The sequence below is a fragment of the Spermophilus citellus genome, assembly GCF_964194105.1.
Source record: "Spermophilus citellus genome assembly, chromosome: 2".
In the NCBI taxonomy this organism is placed as follows: Eukaryota; Metazoa; Chordata; class Mammalia; order Rodentia; family Sciuridae; genus Spermophilus; species Spermophilus citellus.
Window position 1 is genome coordinate 76,757,110 of NC_138183.1, and position 18,406 is coordinate 76,775,515.

Sequence of the window (18,406 nt, forward strand, 5' to 3'; positions counted from 1 at the left end):
AGATGAACAAAAGGGACTGGATCCAAAGTCCATAAAAATGGCAGAACCAGGCTCTTCCGAGACAGCAGCTCCCCCTGCCCCAAGGAAACTCAGTATTTAAATTCCATATGGAAACCTCAGATATGTGCTTGGAAATTATCTCATCATTGTTTCGAGACACCAGCTTTTAGCATAAAGGGGCAAGAGTCTAATATTCACTTTCCAAAGTGAAACACGCTGTTACCTATTTCCAGTCAAAAGAGCAATCGCTGAAGAATCTCAGTCATCCTCTTTTGCATTTAATTTCTCATACCTTCCCTTCACTAAAGGAGAAGAAAAATGCTTGAAGAACTATAGTACATAGGATTCTTCTTTATAAATCACAGTTAATAGAATGAGCAACTTGTTTTATTGCTATAAGAAAATGGAAAATCAGTATGATTTTGCTTTTTCATTTCTATAGAAGTAAGTAGCTGATTTCCCCATGCACTAACACACAATATACAAAGACTCGATTTTTAGAGGTTGGTTAGGGCTAAGTTGGTTTCCTGCCCCTCTAATTTATTTGACTGAATTAGATGGCCTTGGCAATTTCTCTCCTTGAAAGAAGGATTCTGTAGGAATGGAAGCATGGCAGTTGCTTGTGCGTGACACCACTATGTGCCAGGCACCACTGGAAAACTTATGTGTTGGTTCATTAAATCCTTCAATATCCCTCTGAGGGAGGTAATGTTACAATCAGAATTTGACCAATAAGATAATTGGGAGGTTAAGTGACTCACCCAAAGTCAAATAACTGTAAATGGCAGAACTAGTATCCGAATCCAGTCTGACTTGAAAGCCCATGTTCTTTATCCTAGACTATTTATCTTTGTGTGTCACAGGGAAAACTCTAGAAGTTCATTACTTATCCCTGGCCATATAATAGAACTAGGAGAATGCAACCTTCCCTCTCTCCTTTTTTTTGGGGGGTAGGGTTAGTGCTGAGGATTGAACCGAGGGCCTTACACATGCTAGACAAGTGTTCTACCACTGAGCTACATCACCAACCCTCAACTTTCTCTTTCTAGATTATAATAATGTCCTCATCTGCCTTCTGAAAAAGAGATTGACACTCAACTACCAGGCTTGTTTAAAATACAATACAGAGTTTACTTTCCAGTTTTGAAAGACAGTTGTAGATTTATAAGACATGAACAACTAAAGCAGTGTTGCTCAAAGTCTGTTCCATAGACATGAGTTTTGTGGAGAATATTTGTGTCAAACATGAATCTGAGTGCTACCCAGACTTACTGAAAACGAATCCCTGAGGAGTCGGTCCCAGCAATCTGCCTTTTAGGAAGCACCCCGGTGATTCTTAGGCACACTAAAGATTGACAGTCATTATAGAGTTGCATCTGGAAGTTTCAGGAGCTCTGCACATCAATTCAATAGTAGATGACTATAGAAAGCTTTCAAAGCCTCTCTGCATTCAATAGCTATTTCAGGGAGAATTGTAATGTGCAGGAAGTGTTCCTAAATTGTTGTAGTTTCCTTCTGGGTGAGCCAGCTGGTTAAGAAAGCTTGAATAATTTCCCAAGGGACTCAGTTAAGTGGACACCCTCACACTCTAGAAAATAAAGTTTTCCACCACGGTCTCAATGTGAGATTGCAGAATGGGCTTCTGATTATCTTTATTTTTACTTAAAACTCTTTCAAAGACCACAACATAGACCATGAGGGCTTCCATAATGTGGCCATGTGCATCTCTCCATCTTTATCCCCAAACATACTCACCTACTGCTGCAACAACCCTGAGCTGCCCTCACTTCTTCCAAGGCACTAAGTGCCACAGCATCTTTGCCTGTGATTTGGGGGTATATTATGTATCTCCTCCCCATCACCTACTTAGCTCTCACTGTTCCTTCAGAGCTCAGATCCACAGTCACCTTCTCAGGGCAGCATTCCCTGGGCCTGCCACAAGAAGGGAGGACATCCTATTATCCACTGCCATGCTGCCGTTCTTCTACAGTGCTCCACAGTTTTTCCATCTGCGTTTGACAGTGTGGTAACTTTATTCCCATCTGTCTTCACAAGTAGACTACAAACAAGAACCATAACTATTTTGTGCATTCTGGTGTGTAACTGAAGACCTGTCACATAGTAAACATGCAATTAATCGCTGTGGAGTATCATGAATGAAAAAATGTAATTGATAATGTTGGAAAGAAAGTCTGCATCCTCAATCAAAAGTTTCACATCCATTCCATAGACAAAGATTCCACAGTTTTCATTTCTATCCCTTTTTAAATAGCAGTGGAGATGGCTAGGTTGGGAAGTCTGAACCCCCAAACATATTTATGGATTCTCAATCCTTTTAGTGTATCAACAGCTTTAATCCCAACGCCATTTTAAAATTGCTCATAGTATGCTTAGTCAGTTATTAGTTGTTAAAAGGAACATTAATGAAAGAGTGCAATTTTCTAATGTTGAAAAACCATAAAGTAACTATTTCCTCTTTTACTTCAATGGCTGAAATGGATTTTTGTCATTTAATGGGACAGGAAGTGCAATGAGCTTAATTGGTGATAAAACTGGTTTATTTAATTGTATTTTATCATCATCATTTTCAAGGGTATCTTTAGTTCTGTATAGAAGAACATACCTCATTCCTCACAGTAAGTAAAATGTTCATGAGGACATTTGTTTAAGCTAATTTGACACTAAAGGATAGATTTGATGTGCTCCTAACATGCAGGTATGTTAAAAGCTAGAATTGCTCATCTGCCTATACCTGCCCAGCACTTAACAAACTATAAGCCTTCTAAATGGTTATAAAACATTGTCTTAGGGGTATTTTAACTCAAAAAGTTACATCCTACACGAGACCTATATATCAAAATCTAGAAATTTCAAGTGAGTATTCTCCCATTCATTTTTAAATACCTCCCTAAAGTTGCTAAATGCCAGTGACCTCCCACAATCTTTCTTGATTAGGCATAGGTTTCATTTTATTCCTTATAATAGAAAGGGATTAGAGAGGCACAGGTAAGTTTAGAGAGTTGGAGAGTCAGCAATACAGATAATTATGGATTTTACCTCACACAGTTTGTCAAACTTACCTAACATTATCACCTTCTATGGTAAAACATCTAATATTCATGTCATACAAGTATATAGGAGTTGATGGATGATAACAGTATTAGCTAACAATTATGTTCTGCACCTATAACATTTTTAACTCTTTTTTAAGATTAACTTGTTCAGTCCACCCAAGAACCTAAAAAAGTAGATGCCATTAGTAAGCCCATTTTACAACAGTGAAAACTGAGACAGAATTATGTCACAGCCACACCATCATTAGGCTATTTTGGAAGCAGGATTTCCATTCAGGCATCCCGTCTGCACAGCACCCATTCCTAACTACTAAAGCAGACGATTTCCCATACATTCTTTATTTTCAAACAGTGAATCAGGAAGCTTGGCCCTGCTTTCTTTTCTTCTCTTAATTTTTCCTTAGGAGATGCGAAGAGAGGTGTAGTTTTGTTTTATTCTAAAGAGAAGCGGAAAGTGAGCGTTCGTTCTTTCTGAACATCTTTTTCCAAAGCCATTTACGTTTTTCTGGGGCTAGGAAAGACTGAGAAGACAGAGCACTAATGAGCCTCTCTCTTTGTCTTCCTCCCTGTTTCTCCATTCTGCAGTTAATAGCCAAGATACCAACCATCACGGCAGTTTGCAACTTGCACGGGGAGAAGCTGCAGGTATTTAAGCAATCTCATCCTGACATAGTGAATACACTGTTTCCTCCATTATACAAGGAGCTCTTTAACCCTGACTGTGCCACCGTCTGCAAATGAAGGGGACGAGATAACTGGCTCACAGTCGTGGAGTACACCACCATTAAGACGAAAGCAATGTGTTCATGAAGACTTAAGAAAAATGTCACTACTGCAACATTAGGAATGTCCTGCACTTCATAGAGTTATTTTTCACCGCTACAGTTTGAAGAATGTAAATATGCACCTGAGTGGGGCTCTTTTGTTTGTTTGTTTTGAAATGACCATAAATATACAAATATAGGACACCGGGTGTTATCTTTTTTTTTTAATTTTATTCGGGTATGTTTTGGAGACAACTGTTTATAGAATTTTATTGTAGATATATACGAGAACAGAGCGGTACTTTACATGATTACTTTTCCTGTTGATTGTTCAAATATAATTTAAGAAAATTCCACTTAATAGGCTTATCTATTTCTATGTTTTTAGATAGTTGATGCATGTGTAAATTTGTAGCTGTCTTGGAAAGTACTGTGCATGTATGTAATAACTATATAATATGTGGAATATTATATATGACTATTACTTATACATGCACACGCACTGTGGCTTAAAATACCATACCTACTAGCAAGGGAGGTTCAGTCAGACTCTCTTATATTATTTACCTTCTGTGTTATGTGTTACTTTTATGTTAGACAATCAGGGTTTTGTTTTTTCAGCCAGAGTTTTCATCTATAGTCAACAGCAGATCGGTACCAGCTCAGAAATAAGTCTACAAAGAAATCCATGTAATGCACAGCCTCTGTATAAAAACTCTTATTTCTGTCAGTGACATCAAAGCCTTGTCAGGATGGTCCATACTGAGTTGGGGGAAAGACTTTGGAGCCATTTTCCTGTTTTGAGAATTGGGCTGCAGATAATATTGAAAGGCATGGGATGCTTTTTGACCAAACAATTAGACATTTCCTATTTTATACCAGAACATATAAAACACTGTTTTTCTTAGGATTTGGATTTCTGGTTGTGACAAAAACTTGATTTTGGTGCTCAGTGTCTTCAACCAAAAAATTACGGTCTGTGCATTATTACCACCAGCCATTTGCTCTAGAAAAATAACAGTAAAAAAAGGTAAACCAGTTCCCAGTGTCCAACGCCATTTGGGGTAAATATTTTCTCTCTAATCATTTTTTGACAAAGAGGCAGAAGTAGAACATACAAGGTTAAAAAGTATTTCTTGATATTCATCCTTAAGTATTTGTTAGAAAAGACAACAATAAAATGGGGGAGGTAGAGCTTTCTATGTCATTCTAGCCTGGGGCTTCTAATTTTCTTCAATTTCAAAACAATGTATTATTAAAATATAGCAAAAACTTGACAGATTAAAAAATATATATTTATTCTATGGAAGGAATATACCCAATGCCACAACTACTTTCTCTGCAGTTTGAAATTGCATTATCCATCCATCCTAGATTATATTTTTAGGAACTCTTAAACTTACAGAATGCAAGAGTGACATCAAAATCAGAGAATTTAGGCATTCTTGTATAAGTTCTCATCTCTCCATCTATTCTCAGGTAAAATTAAGCATAAATTCCAAGACATTTGTTTTGTCCATATCCCTGAGGCCTATGTCTTTGGTATTATCTGAGCCACAGTAAGATTGTTTAAAATGGAAACTATGAGAGAAATTTACATTAAGACAGTGAAAATCACAGTCTCCTTAACTGTAGGCCAGCCTGTGCATAAAGACCTGGCCTTTTTCCCTTGTCAAACACACGGCGCTCCCCTCTCCACACACACACACACACACACACACACACACACACACACACAGACCTGCTTTGTAAATTTCAAATCATGGGGACCTTGACTGTTTTTCATTTCCTATGATCTCCTAAAGTTCATGGTCGAGTGCCATCTCCATGATGCCTCAGAACTCCTGATTGATGATCAAAACAGTAGTGTTAGTCTTTTCCTTTTAGAAAACGAAGGCTTTTCTCACCTCATGATTGATGAATTCCAAACCAATGGGGAAAAACAAAAAGGCTTTAAAATAATGAATCTCTTTCTCGACTAGTTATATTCAATTAATTTAACTACATTGAACCAAATTACCTTTGGTTCTAAGAAGACAGCTGTAGACTGCTTATTATGCTGCTACAGGGACTCAATTCTTTTTGGTATAAATGTCACTCCTGCTAGCTCTTTGTATAAAGAATTAATTCCAAGAGTCATATTTCCTTCTAATGGAAAGATTACTTTACTGATTGCTAGGAAAACAGGGTAATGGAAGGCACTCAATTAAACCAAGCCGTTTCCAAATGCAATGTATGTTTTATGATTGGCTTGTGATAGGCGATGCTTAATGTGTCTACTTGGTGTTTCCCTTTGAGCTTTGAACTTATGTCAAACTTTGCTTTCATTGTTCTGTTGGCCTAGTGCTTCCCATTGTCGGCCTGTAATTCCTGCTCTGTTGCAAAGGGAATCATTCGTTGCCTCCAGTTTACCTTAGAGGATTTAAATTGGCTCAATTGATGAAGTAGCTGAGAATTTTTTCCTCCCTTGTCCCACGGGTGGTGTAGGAAAAAGATTGTTCCCCGCATTTGTCTCGGGAGATACTGGTTTTGATTTTGTGTCATTTCCACTAGTGCAAGCATTTCATTGGGACTGCACGAACTTTTTGAAGCCAGGGACACAGGAAAAAGAGCTAGCAACTGAACCAGAACAATGCAATGGAAACCAACCAGTACAAGCTGAGCCCACTTCAGTTGAGAAAAGAGATTTTCAGTTTTGGCTACAGTTGCCAAATTTCCCCTGACAGGAGAATCAAGTCATGTTTTTCACAGTAACAAAGCCTTAAAAAGCTGCCCTTGGAACATCTCTTGTGACTACAGGTCAAGATATTTTGAAAATTTGGTTAAGAACAACTTTCTTTACAACATACAATCCCAGCACTTTGTCCTTTCCCCCCCTGGGAACTAACAAACACACTCCTGATAAGGTGTGCAATGGAAGAAGGAATCCATAGTCTGCACTCCTCACTCCGTGCTTCGTAAATGACAATCACTGCAGATGTTGCACTGTCTCTGCTCAGGGATGTTTCATTTTAAAAATAAAATAATAAAAAAATATACATCAAGAAGGAGGGAAAAACAGGAAAATGACAACAAAATTTCAATGGCACAAATTAAATATGCCAGTGAGAGAACCTCTCTGACAAGGCTTTCAGACCCATGTGTAATCACTTCATGTCATAAACTGAACTGGCCTTTATTATTTGGATTTGCCTAAAAATTGCAGATGAATAAGGAAAACTTACATTTATTTTTTAAAAGCTTCTAAGAGTCAAATAATCAGGTGCTCCATTTTTAGGAGTAGATATGCCCCCAGAAAATCCAAGCTTCCTATGCAAATCCTGAGCAAGAAAAAGAAGGGAATATAACTGGCATTGGATGACATTGACAAGGGAAGTAAAGCTGTTTAGATTTGAGTGCCAGTGTATCTGTGTCCAAAGAAGAAAGAGCAAATTTTGAAAGGAAAATAAGAGAAGCCTGTCACAGTGGTGCATGCCTATAATCCCAGTGGCTCGGGAGGCTGAGGCAGGAGGATTACAAGTGAGGCCCTAAGCAACTTAGTGAGACACTGTTTCAAAATAAAAAATAAAAAGGGCTGAGGATGTGACTCAGTGGTTAAGCCACCCTGGGTTCAATTCCCAGTACCAAAAAAAAAAAAAAAAAGAAGAAGAAGAAGAAGAAAAGAAGAGAGGTTCCAAATCTGTTTTCACATCCCTCATGACAACTTTCGTCATTGCAATAGCCCCTTTCCTGCGGCTCTTTTATTCTCAAAGTCTAAAATCTGAGGGAAGAGATGTACTGTAAAAATGCTCTTCTGGATTTCCCTTGTCTTAACACTGTCTTCAGGGTTCTGGATAAAAGGACCTCTGAGTAGGTACAAAGAGGAATATCATGGTCTCTGGGGTAAGTAGATGTCTTTGGCAGAATCTAAGAGACCCTAAATTGTAATGAACTCTGTATGTCAACAAGACATGTGAGAGAGACTTCAGTGTTATTTCCTTTGTGGCTGCCTGGTTCAACCCCTAACTTCCAACAGTCCAACTAAACTGTAGAGAACCAGGCAGATGGAGAGCCAGTGCACATTCACTCTACCCTGTTACGTGTACCTGGCCTGAGTGCAAATACAATACAAGGTCACAGAAAACTTAAAATTCCCTCCCCCCCCAAAAAAAAAATCAGTCAGAGGCAAATAATGTCAATGTCATTCCATGTTCTTTGTTTCTGTTTGTTAAAGAAACAAGGAAAAATTCTACTGCTATTGGAAAGTAGAGAAAATAATTTCTTCCTGATTCTTTTTTTTTTTAATCTTTAAACAATTGTTTCCAAGTTACTACAATAGGTAGTTGACTCAGGCAGGGATGTCTATAATTGAACAGAAGCACCCGTCAATAGAACAGCAATAACTATGGAGCATGCATCTGGAGTGAAACTTTGCACAAAGTCCCTTTATAAAGAAGAGGGAAAAGCTGTCCATCTGTTTTAGATGAAGTGCTATTTGATGTGATGTTGGCATCTGCTAATACAAACAGCAAATAGAAGTGAAGGCCTGATAAGGAAAACCAGGGAGAGCTTTCAGAAAAGACCTGAAATCTCTTGGTGGGTAAGGGGGTGCAAGTCTCAGGCCCATGTCTATTTAAAGCAGAGGTTATAAATTCAAAAGCCTAAAAGGACCAGGGAGTGGATGCAAATGAGAGAAGCAGTCCAGCAGCAAGCTGGCAAGGAAATAGCCCGCCTAACAGAGGACATCCACTGTGAGGCCGGAGCTCAGCATTGCTAGAGCTTCCAAGTCCTGTAAAATGTCTTGAGCTGTAAATAAGGGCAGTTGATGCAGAGTGTAGACCAAACAAACATACCTGGGAACAGAAGAGTCCCCTGAGACTGCCCGCTGCAACCTCTGGTTTAAATCAAAATCACAGTCTAGCAGCCTATTCAGCTGTAGAAAATGTGGCCAGATTCATCCAAGGATGACATGAGAATAATACTAGTGTGGAAGGGAAGAAGGAGAGATCTTGCCTTTCTGGCTTTCAGTTTAGTTTCCACATGGAACGATCACTACTCAAGGATATAGTTAGAGGTTGATTGAACAGAATGTTGGTATAAAAATGAAGACAATTCAACTTATCGATGGCTAATAAAAGATACTTCTATTTGTCTTGCCCAAATTTCCATCTTGGATAGCCAGGGGGTTAGCTTTCTTGCCACTTTTTTTTTTTTTTTAAAGTCAAATGCATGACTTTGTGTTTTCAAGTCTCAACCTGCGTGGTTCACTGGGTGGCTTCAATATTGCAACAAGTTCTTACTTTCCCTCAGTTGGATGCATCTGAAGAATTTATCTGTAATCATTGATAGTGTGGTCCCCTCACATTCTGAAGTTCAGACCTCAGGTTCCTATGCACCAGGTGGGGGTTGTCTGTGCACTTTTTTCCTATGATATTGAAATTGTTCTGAATTGAATGGGCCATGGTCGTCTTTGCCTCTTGCATGACCATAAGCATGACCTCCAGTGGATCAGAGAAAGCAGCTCAGTGATTATTCTCACGGCCAAAACGAAAGCACAAGGGTTACTGGAATTGAATAAGCCCAGTTCAGGAACACAGGGTGTCTGCTCCCCAGCTGAGCAGCACTTTATCTCTTATTCGACTACTCTCTTCTGGCTGTGGCTGATGGTAAGCACTGTCGTGCCTCTGTCACTACCATATGTAGACACACGTGAGGTATGTCTGAAGAGCTACAAATCCCACATCCAGACACGGTACCGTCTGCTTCATCTGATTAACACACACACAAGAATGAAAACTACACCCACAGAAAACTGAGTATGTATTGTAGAAATGTAGAGGAAAAATAAAATATTTTTTCAAATGTAATTACTTTTAATATATGCTTGTGGAAGGTCTAATACAATGTATGCTGTCTCTAATTTTTGCTGTAAATAACTGGAGGCAGTGAATACACTGATTTTTCTATGTCTCTGTTTAAGCATAAGACTTTGTAACAATTTTTTTAGAGGGGGAAAACAACAAAGAGCAAATATGTACTTGCTTCCTTTCTGAGTGTCATGTACTTCTCAGTTTTTTAATAGAAACTGATTGTAACAGTTTAAGCATCCTGACGGGTCATCCGTGTTAAGTGTACGCTTCTTTTTGTAATACAATGGAGAAAGGGACAGGGCTGTCAATTAAATCTGCTCCAAAGAATTTGAATTGAAGATTGGCCTAAGAACTGCAAACTCCATCTGAACTAGATGATATGAAAAAGAAAAGTTTAAAAAAAAATCATTGTCTGAATTAAGTCATCTTTCCTTGTAGCAAATGGCTTTGTCCAAAACCTTTCTGCATGGAATAGCTTAAGGAAAACAAACTCTGCTTTCTGATGAACAAAATATTTTTGTACGCGTTTATTTCTTATTAATAATCTGAGGTCAGACCACTCATTCGCTGAAGCCATAACTGACCTTCACCAAATAAATGCTGTAAAGAACCTGGGGGAGGGTGGGGAGAGACTGAGAGGGAGGAAAATCCAAGGTGTCATGAGTATAGAATCACAGGCAGGAGCAAGTCCGATAAAATTGATGCTTTTCCTGCATCCCAAATATGACTTTAAAAGGCTAGTATTTTATGAGGATTGATTTATAATAATAATAATAATAATAATAATAAAAGATATTTAGATTTAAATGAGACTTTCCAATATTTTTTAAATCCCTGACAATGCTTCCTTGCGTTTAGGATTGAGAGAAATGGTTTTCATTACTTCCAGCGTTCAGAGATTTAATGTTTTTTACCTTAGCTCCAGCCTATACTTGCAAAGTGCAGAGGGACTCCATGTCCTCCAGTGATTGACACCATGGTCTGCCTGGGGCTAGGCTGTCCCCACTAACCACCATTGCACCTGCAGGGGCAGTGTGGAAGGGGTACAGTTTGCATCTCATTAGCATGCACACCACTCTTGGCAATGCACCAAAGTTGCATTGCCATGAGTATGTAAAATAAAAGTCTTCACTCTGAAATGCATAATAATTATATCTTTTTAAAAGAATAATGCCTCCTATAGTCAACCATTGATTTTTCTGGAGTTTAATTACATCATCGCCATGTATCAGCCTATAGAGGCAAAAAGCAAACTACACTTAAACCCAGTGACATATATAGTTTTTAAATCTACAATTTTCTTCTCTCTCTCTCCTTGTTTAATATATAAGCCCTAATTTCTGTGTATGTAAAACTGCAGCCTGAGTCATTTAGGAAGTAAGCATTGAGTTTTTTTAATTATAAATATACTAGATTAAAACAGCACTCCCTAACAATTAAAAAAAAAAGAGTTTTATATTACTTTAGAATGTAATAGGTTTTGTCCTTATTTTATGTCCTGTAAATTATTAGTTGAAAACTGTTAGCATTCCCGGATAATGCACACATGATTTCTGAATGTTTTCTGTAAATGACAATCAATGTTTATGAAGTTCCCTCCTTTAATGCTGAACAAAATTAAAAGAAGAAAAAGAAAAAAAAAATCTTGCCTAGTGGTTTTCTTAACTCCCAGAGAACAAAAAGGGGCTGAAAATAATAGTTGGATTTACCTTTATAAACATGGTCTTACCTTTATAAACATAGATTCTTACCTGCAACTATTCTTTTTTCAGTAAATGATTTGTCATTTATTTTCTGAAAATTCTTTAGTCCTCATGGACCTGGCCTGAGTCAAAGTGTTCATTGAGAAAAGATCCAGACTTCATTCTAGCCATATACCTTAACCAGTTGCAATTAAAATGAAAGCACCATCTTTCAAAGATAATAAATATCCTCATCTCAACACTGTCATAAAAGGAAGTCCCAGCTATTGGAGCCCTAAGCAATTCCCCTGTAAACACTTTGCTGAAATAAGCTGCAATGGGTTCCAAACGAATATGACGATCCCAACATTTGATGAAAGCTTTCAGGCAATAATTATGTATCAGGTCTCTGGATCTTTTTGTAATAAAGCACCACTGAAATCAATGCCACCTGCATGAATCTTATTTGGAGCCATCCTGCAGTGGGTAACAATTGAAGATAATCACAACCTCCCCGTGATGTTGAAGAAAGCAGTTCTAAAAGAGGCCAGCAGTTTCTCAGGGGCTTGGAAGTTTCTGCAAGTTGGGGTCTCCATAGTCAACATGCTCCAAGAACAGTAGCTTAAAGCAAGGTTTAACAAATTTGAAAAGTGGAAGCCCTGGCTCAAACAGCAGGATGAACCTGTAGAAGCCCACAGAAAGTTTCTTCCAACTCGGCTTTGGAGCTAGTGGAAACCCTTGTGGGATGTTTCAAGCACCATCTTTACTCTAAACATCCAGGTCCCACATGGCTCTGCTCAGAGGACACAGAAACAGTACTGCCCTGATGTTTCTGTGGCAGTACCATTTATGTCCTTGGGTTTCTGATCAGGTCTTTCAGTAACTAGTCAGCTGGCAAACAAATTATCAGAGCCTATCCTAGATTCCTATCAATTGTCACCAATGACTAATTACAGAACTCTTCACTCTAAAGTCGTGTAAAATTTTTCAGAAACCTAGATCCAGAAAGCAGTGAGATACAAAATGAAACTTACCAGTTTGAAACTCAGCTCGTACCACACACTATCACAATTACTAACCTTTGATAGAATCACCAAAAATTATGAATTAACCCCTTTGGATGGACAAAGTTTGGGTCTAGTCATAGATTCTTTTCTTTGAGGACAAGAACTGGAACTGTGTTCCCATAATCACACCATTGATGATGCACTGGTGTGTGTAAGCCATGTCAGGTACTAAAGGAATGCCCAGGGTTGGCCTTTCCTCCTACATGGCAATAAATAGCTCCTTCACCCAATTGGAAAAGAGCAACAAGTGAAGCAAAACTCTTTAATGCCATCCTTACAGGTAGAGGCTCCAAATACAAAGCGACTATGCTATAAAAATTTTCTCTCCTTGTTTTCTGGATTTGAACTTAATAAGTTTAACTGATTGAATAAATGTTATTCTAAAAGACTATGCAATTCTTGACAGCTAGATCTCATAGACCTTTAAGCCAAATGAGGTCTTGGCATTAGCATAAGCCTTCAATGAGCTATATGTGTTGGGGTCTTTTTCTAATTTTAGTTGCCCAACTATCTATTTGCTGTCATTTCACTGGTTTCACCCTTGATCAAATCATCCTGCAGCACAGGCACAATTCACAGACATGCTTGTCACCATAAGCCATGAGTAAAGAGGGTAGATATTTAGTGATGAGCAGGGAAAGAATGCTCTTTCCCTTCCCTTCTCCAGCAATTTAGCCCAGAGCAGTAAGACAAGGAGACTGAGTAGCTGGGAGAGGAGATATTATACAAATCTTCTCAGAGTTTCACAGAAGACTCAGCTGGCAGGAAATAAAGCAGGGAGATCAGAGAGCCTAACGTGTAAAAACAAACATAACGTAAAAGTGTGGTCTCAGCAAGTCCCTTTCAGATCCTCCAGTGCGGTTTGATCAAATCATTAAAACTCATTCAAAAATAAAGAATTTGGAGAATTGGTTACCTCATAAACTGTACTGTTGCATAAGTAAGAAATCTTAAGAGAAGGTCCTATTTTTTTTTAAGAGATGGAAACCATTAGGGTTGTAGCCATGTGTTTCTATTGCAGCAAAAGAGTGGGTCAAATGTGATCTTAAATGTCATCTTAGTCACTAGATGATTTGAATATGGTTAGGATATGAGGGGAACAAGAATGAACTTGCAGGATTACATGGCAGATTTACATGCACAAGGCCTACCCACATTTCACCAATCAGAATTAATCAGATGGCACCACATATCAGTAAAAGTGGTTGAGAAGGGCTGGGGATACATAGCTCAGTTGGTAGAGTGCTTGCCTCACATGAACAAGGCCCTGTGTTCGCTCCCCAGAATCACAAAAAAAAAAAAAAAAAAAAGAGTGGTTGAGAAATGTAGTCTAGCTGTGTGCCCACAGGGAAGAGAAAACAGGGTGTGGGGACTAATTAACAGACCTGTTCCAAATATAAAAGAAATTCTAAAAATGTCTCTAATCCTATTTCATCAGATATTTCAATAAACTTCTATTCAATTTATTTATTTAACAAATATTCATTAATCCACTACTATGTGCTAGTCACCAAGACTACAGTGTTAACACAGGACAGGTATAGATTCTGTCTATGGAAACTATTCTCTAGACATTAAAATAGAATGCTAAGAATAGAATTCAAGAAAGGTGTGTAAAAAATTAGATGGCAAAGGCATAACAAATAATCATAAATCTAATAATAATTTTCACCAAAAAATCATAGAAGTCCTTATAGATTGTCACTTATTCTCTATTTTACTCTACTTCTAGGGATCCAGTGTGACATGAATTACATGTCATGTTTTGGTTATTGCCTCCATTTTATCTGCCAGGTGAACTGCCATCCCACACCCTATAGGACATACAAAGTCTTTAATCAACCAAGCATGGAATAACAGATGTGGATACTCAGGCAGCTTCTTAGCTGACATTTGACAGGTTAATAGTTTTTGAGAAAAGCCAAGTACACTGCTGTTGGCTGCAGCCCACCTTTGTCTGGCTCACCATGTAAACCCCTTCCTCCCGCCTCAGAGTACAGAGATCCTCCCGACTTGCTGCCAACCAACACACACTTCTATTTATAAGGTTCTAATAAATTGCACTTTGGGAAATCCTGGATGTCTTTGCTTTTCCCTCAGTGTCACAACCCATTTCATCTTTGGCATCCTGTTCTCATACACTAGAATGGGGGATTTCTGAAACACTCCTCTTGAACTCATTATCACCCTTCATAATCAATTTGGGTTTTTTTTTTTTTTAAGCGATGTTGATTGTTCAATTAAGTTCTTAAAAGAAAGACAAAATCTTCCTTCTCATATCTTTTACCTCCTCTTATAGCTAGATCTGGTCATTGAGATCACACAGAGCAAGAGCATACCTAGACCTATCTTTGTGATGGCAATACCTACAATAAGGGGCTAGGGATGTAGCCCAGTGGTAGAGTGTTTGTGTACCATGTGTGAGGCACTGAGTTCCATCCTCAGCACCTCAAATAAATAAATAAATAAATAAATAAAGGTATTGTGTCCATCTACAACTAAAAAAAAATTTAAATAAGTCAATAAAATAGATACATCTTTCAGTCCTCACTCCCACTTGACTTTTTGCACACCAAAAAATTTTTGGTTATCCTAAATGTCTCTACAATTTAATTTTCTCATAAATCTGTTTATTTGGAAATCATTAGAACAACCAGTAATACATATCAGTGACACACGCACCATCAGTCAGGGATCCTATCTATGTCAACACTGTCGGTCATATGTGCATGGAGAACATGGCTTTTGTAGGCTTTTGTGTCTAAAAATGTAGGTTTTGTTACTATTCAGTTATGGTGAGGTCAAGATACCAGAAGACACTTACCATTGAAAAGATAGTTTATGACTCACAGATCCTGAGAGGGCATGCCACATCTCCCAGGGCCACGGAAGTACCACTGGGGCCAGTCAGGACGCAGAAGGGACAAGAGGAACTGTTCCTTCAACAGAAAGGAACAGGAGAGGCATGGTATGCAGGTTAAGGATGAGCCAATTTGGATTACTTTAGTCATCTCTGGAAATAGGGGCTGGTTTTAGATTATCTAGTACCCAACCCTTAAGTGGTTAGGCCAGGAGGGTAGTGGCACCACATGTAAGAACTCAATAAAGGAGATAGTCAGGGTTTGGCTCTGGATTGATTGTTTTGCATATGAAAAGTGGGTTTACAAGCAAGTCATTTTCTATCTCTGGGAATTTTCTGGCCCCCAGAGGAGCAATATTTCCAGGGCTAGCAAGGCCCCAGAGGTCAGAGTTTCAGGACAATAGAGGTGCTTAACACAAAATGATCTGTGCATATTGACTCACAGTGAGATAATACTTGATCCATGCTGGCCACAGTGGAGTACACTTGAAATCCCAGCTACTGGGGAGACTGAGACAGGAGAATTACGGCCTTGGCAATTTAGTAAGATCCTCAGCAACTTAGTGAGATTCTGTCTCAAAATAAAAGTTAGAAAGGATTGGGGATGTGGCTCAGTGATGATGTGCCCCTGAGCTCAATCCCCAGTACCAAAAAGAAAGAAAGAAAATATCTGATCTCATACCTTATATAAGAAAAACAGAGCAATATCTGCCCATCATGGAAAAAAAATTTTTTTGAGATAATCTTCCAAAATTTTTTGTATTTTCCCTCCTTTGGGTGCAAATTTATATCTAAGGCTCATTGCAACTCCTAATCTCAAGAATGTTTACAAGGTACAAAGCAAACTCTCTGACTTCTGAGCTCTCTGCCCCAGCAAAAGTTACACTTTGTCTAACACAGGGCACTAAAAAGGAGAATTTCCTATCTTCAATGTTTGGATCATGAAGAACCATGCCGTGATGATTCTAGAACACAAGCACTTAATCTCAATTTCTAGGAATGAGAGGCCTCCCATGTGAGGGACCTCAGTTCACTAACTCATTCAGTGCTTGTTCATTGAGCACCTACTATGGCCAAACAGTGTATGCATCATTAGTGTATTAGTTTTCTAGGACTGCTGTAATAAAATATCACAAACTGAGTGGTTTAAACAACAGAAATATACTATCTTACATTTCTGGATACAATCCAAGATCAAGATATTGACATAGTTGATTCCTTCCAAGAGCTACGAAGAAGAACTTGTTCTATGGCTCTCCCCTAGTTTCTGGGAACATTTTGTTGTTATTTTAGCAATCTGTAGGATTTCTTGGCTTATAAAAACATTACCCCCAATCTCTTCCCTCCTCCTGTGTGTGCTCAAATTTCCCCTTGTTATAAGGACATCGGTCATATTGGATTAGGACCCACTCTAATGACCTTGCATTACATTGCTCATCACTGTGCAGACCTCCTAGGACCTCTGAATAAGATCACATTCTGAGGTACTAGGGGTTAAGACCACAATATATTCTTTCACAGACAAGCTTCTTCCCCTCTCATCATGTGCATTCCGGGGATATTTTGTAATTTCCCCCCTTTCGATGAGATGATAATATTTCAAATTGATTTCAAGAAAATAAAGGTCTTCTTTGAACACAGGCATTTATGGACTGATAATCTATAAATCACACAGCTTATTCTGAAAGGGTAAGAATCAAGCAGCATAAGAAATTAACAAGGTAGAGGGAAGGGACAAGATCATTTGAGGAAAGCTACAAGTGACCGTTGAGATAATTAATTGGATTAAGTGGAAATTCTGAGACTCCAACGTGACTCCCAATTCCAAGCCTCCCCTCACCCTTCCATGGACGTTTTCTAAGGATCGAATGCCCCACTATGAACTCAAGTATGAAAACAAGAAGATCTACAACACCTTCTCACAGCCAGGTAAAAATATTTAACCAGGAACTAACAGCCCTTTGACAGCTCCAGTGGCGCAGAAGAGATGGACCAAACACCAGGCAGCCTGACCAGAGCTGTGTTCCACGCTCAGCTACCACTTGATGTTCTCCAGACCTGGTCAGCAACTTCCCCATCTGTATTTTCCATCCCCACACACATTACGGACCTAACTTCTTGCAGTCCTCAAATGTGTTCAGATATAATGCCATTTGGATAATCCTCCCTTTAAAATGATGAAACATCATTTTAAAGTGGGATGGGGCAGGCTCAGGGTGACGGTAGGGGGTTAAGTGAGGAAAGTAAAATCAGGAAAAAATTTTCTCAAAACAAATAGTAATTCTCATGCCCCTCAGTTCGCAGAAACTTCCTCTCCCAAACCACACATCCACATCATTGGCCAGGAAATTCTTGTTCATTAAACCTTGAAATTTCCTGACACACACCACACAAGTTAAAAATATAACTAATATAGAAACTTGATTTTTTTTTTTTGTCTTATACTGAAAGCCAGTGAACCCTAAGATGTTCTTGGTCTTGAAGGAAGAATTCACCAAAATGTTTACATTAAAATAATCCCTTTGGAACACATCTTAATTCTATATCATCCAAGTAACAGAAAATCTTCACCTTGATGATTTTTTAAAATCAAGACTAGTTGTTTCAGATTAATGGGGGAGGAAGGTGCAAAATTCTATCTCTAGACATCCTTAATCTTTCTCTCCAAACTGTCATTCCCTATGAAGTTAGGATTTATTTATTTATTTACACTGGAGATTGAGCCCTGGAGCTTTCTACCACTAAGATACATTCTCGGCCCTTTTGAAAAATTTTATTTTGAGATAATCTCTCACTAAGTTACCCAGGCTAGCTTCAAACTTGCAATTCTCCTGCCTCAGCCTCCCAAGTCACCCACCACACCCAGCAGGATTTGAATTTCTTTTTTTTTCCAATATCTTTATTTTACATTTATGTGTGGCTGAGGATCAAACCCAGTGCCTCATGCATGCTAGGCGAACACTCTACCACTGAACCACAACCCCAGCCCCAGGATTTGAATTTCTAAAAGTAATTTTTTCTGAACTTGTGGAGACCTCATCTCACAAATGGTTAAGTGGCACCATCCTCAGGGAAAGACTCATCTGTTTCTCTGCAGAGTTTAAATGTCT

General features: G+C 38.6%; 1 protein-coding gene across 1 annotated transcript in view; it reads left to right on the plus strand.

Moving 5' to 3' along the window:
• Positions 1-11,299, plus strand: part of RORB (RAR related orphan receptor B) — a 184,873-nt gene extending 173,574 nt beyond the window's left edge. The window contains exon 10 of the mRNA XM_081279413.1: positions 3,660-11,299. Within this exon, the coding sequence (XP_081135539.1) occupies positions 3,660-3,815 (156 nt within the window). The 3' untranslated portion in view covers positions 3,816-11,299. The remainder of the gene's footprint in view (positions 1-3,659) is intronic.
• The last annotated feature ends 7,107 nt before the right edge of the window (positions 11,300-18,406 follow it).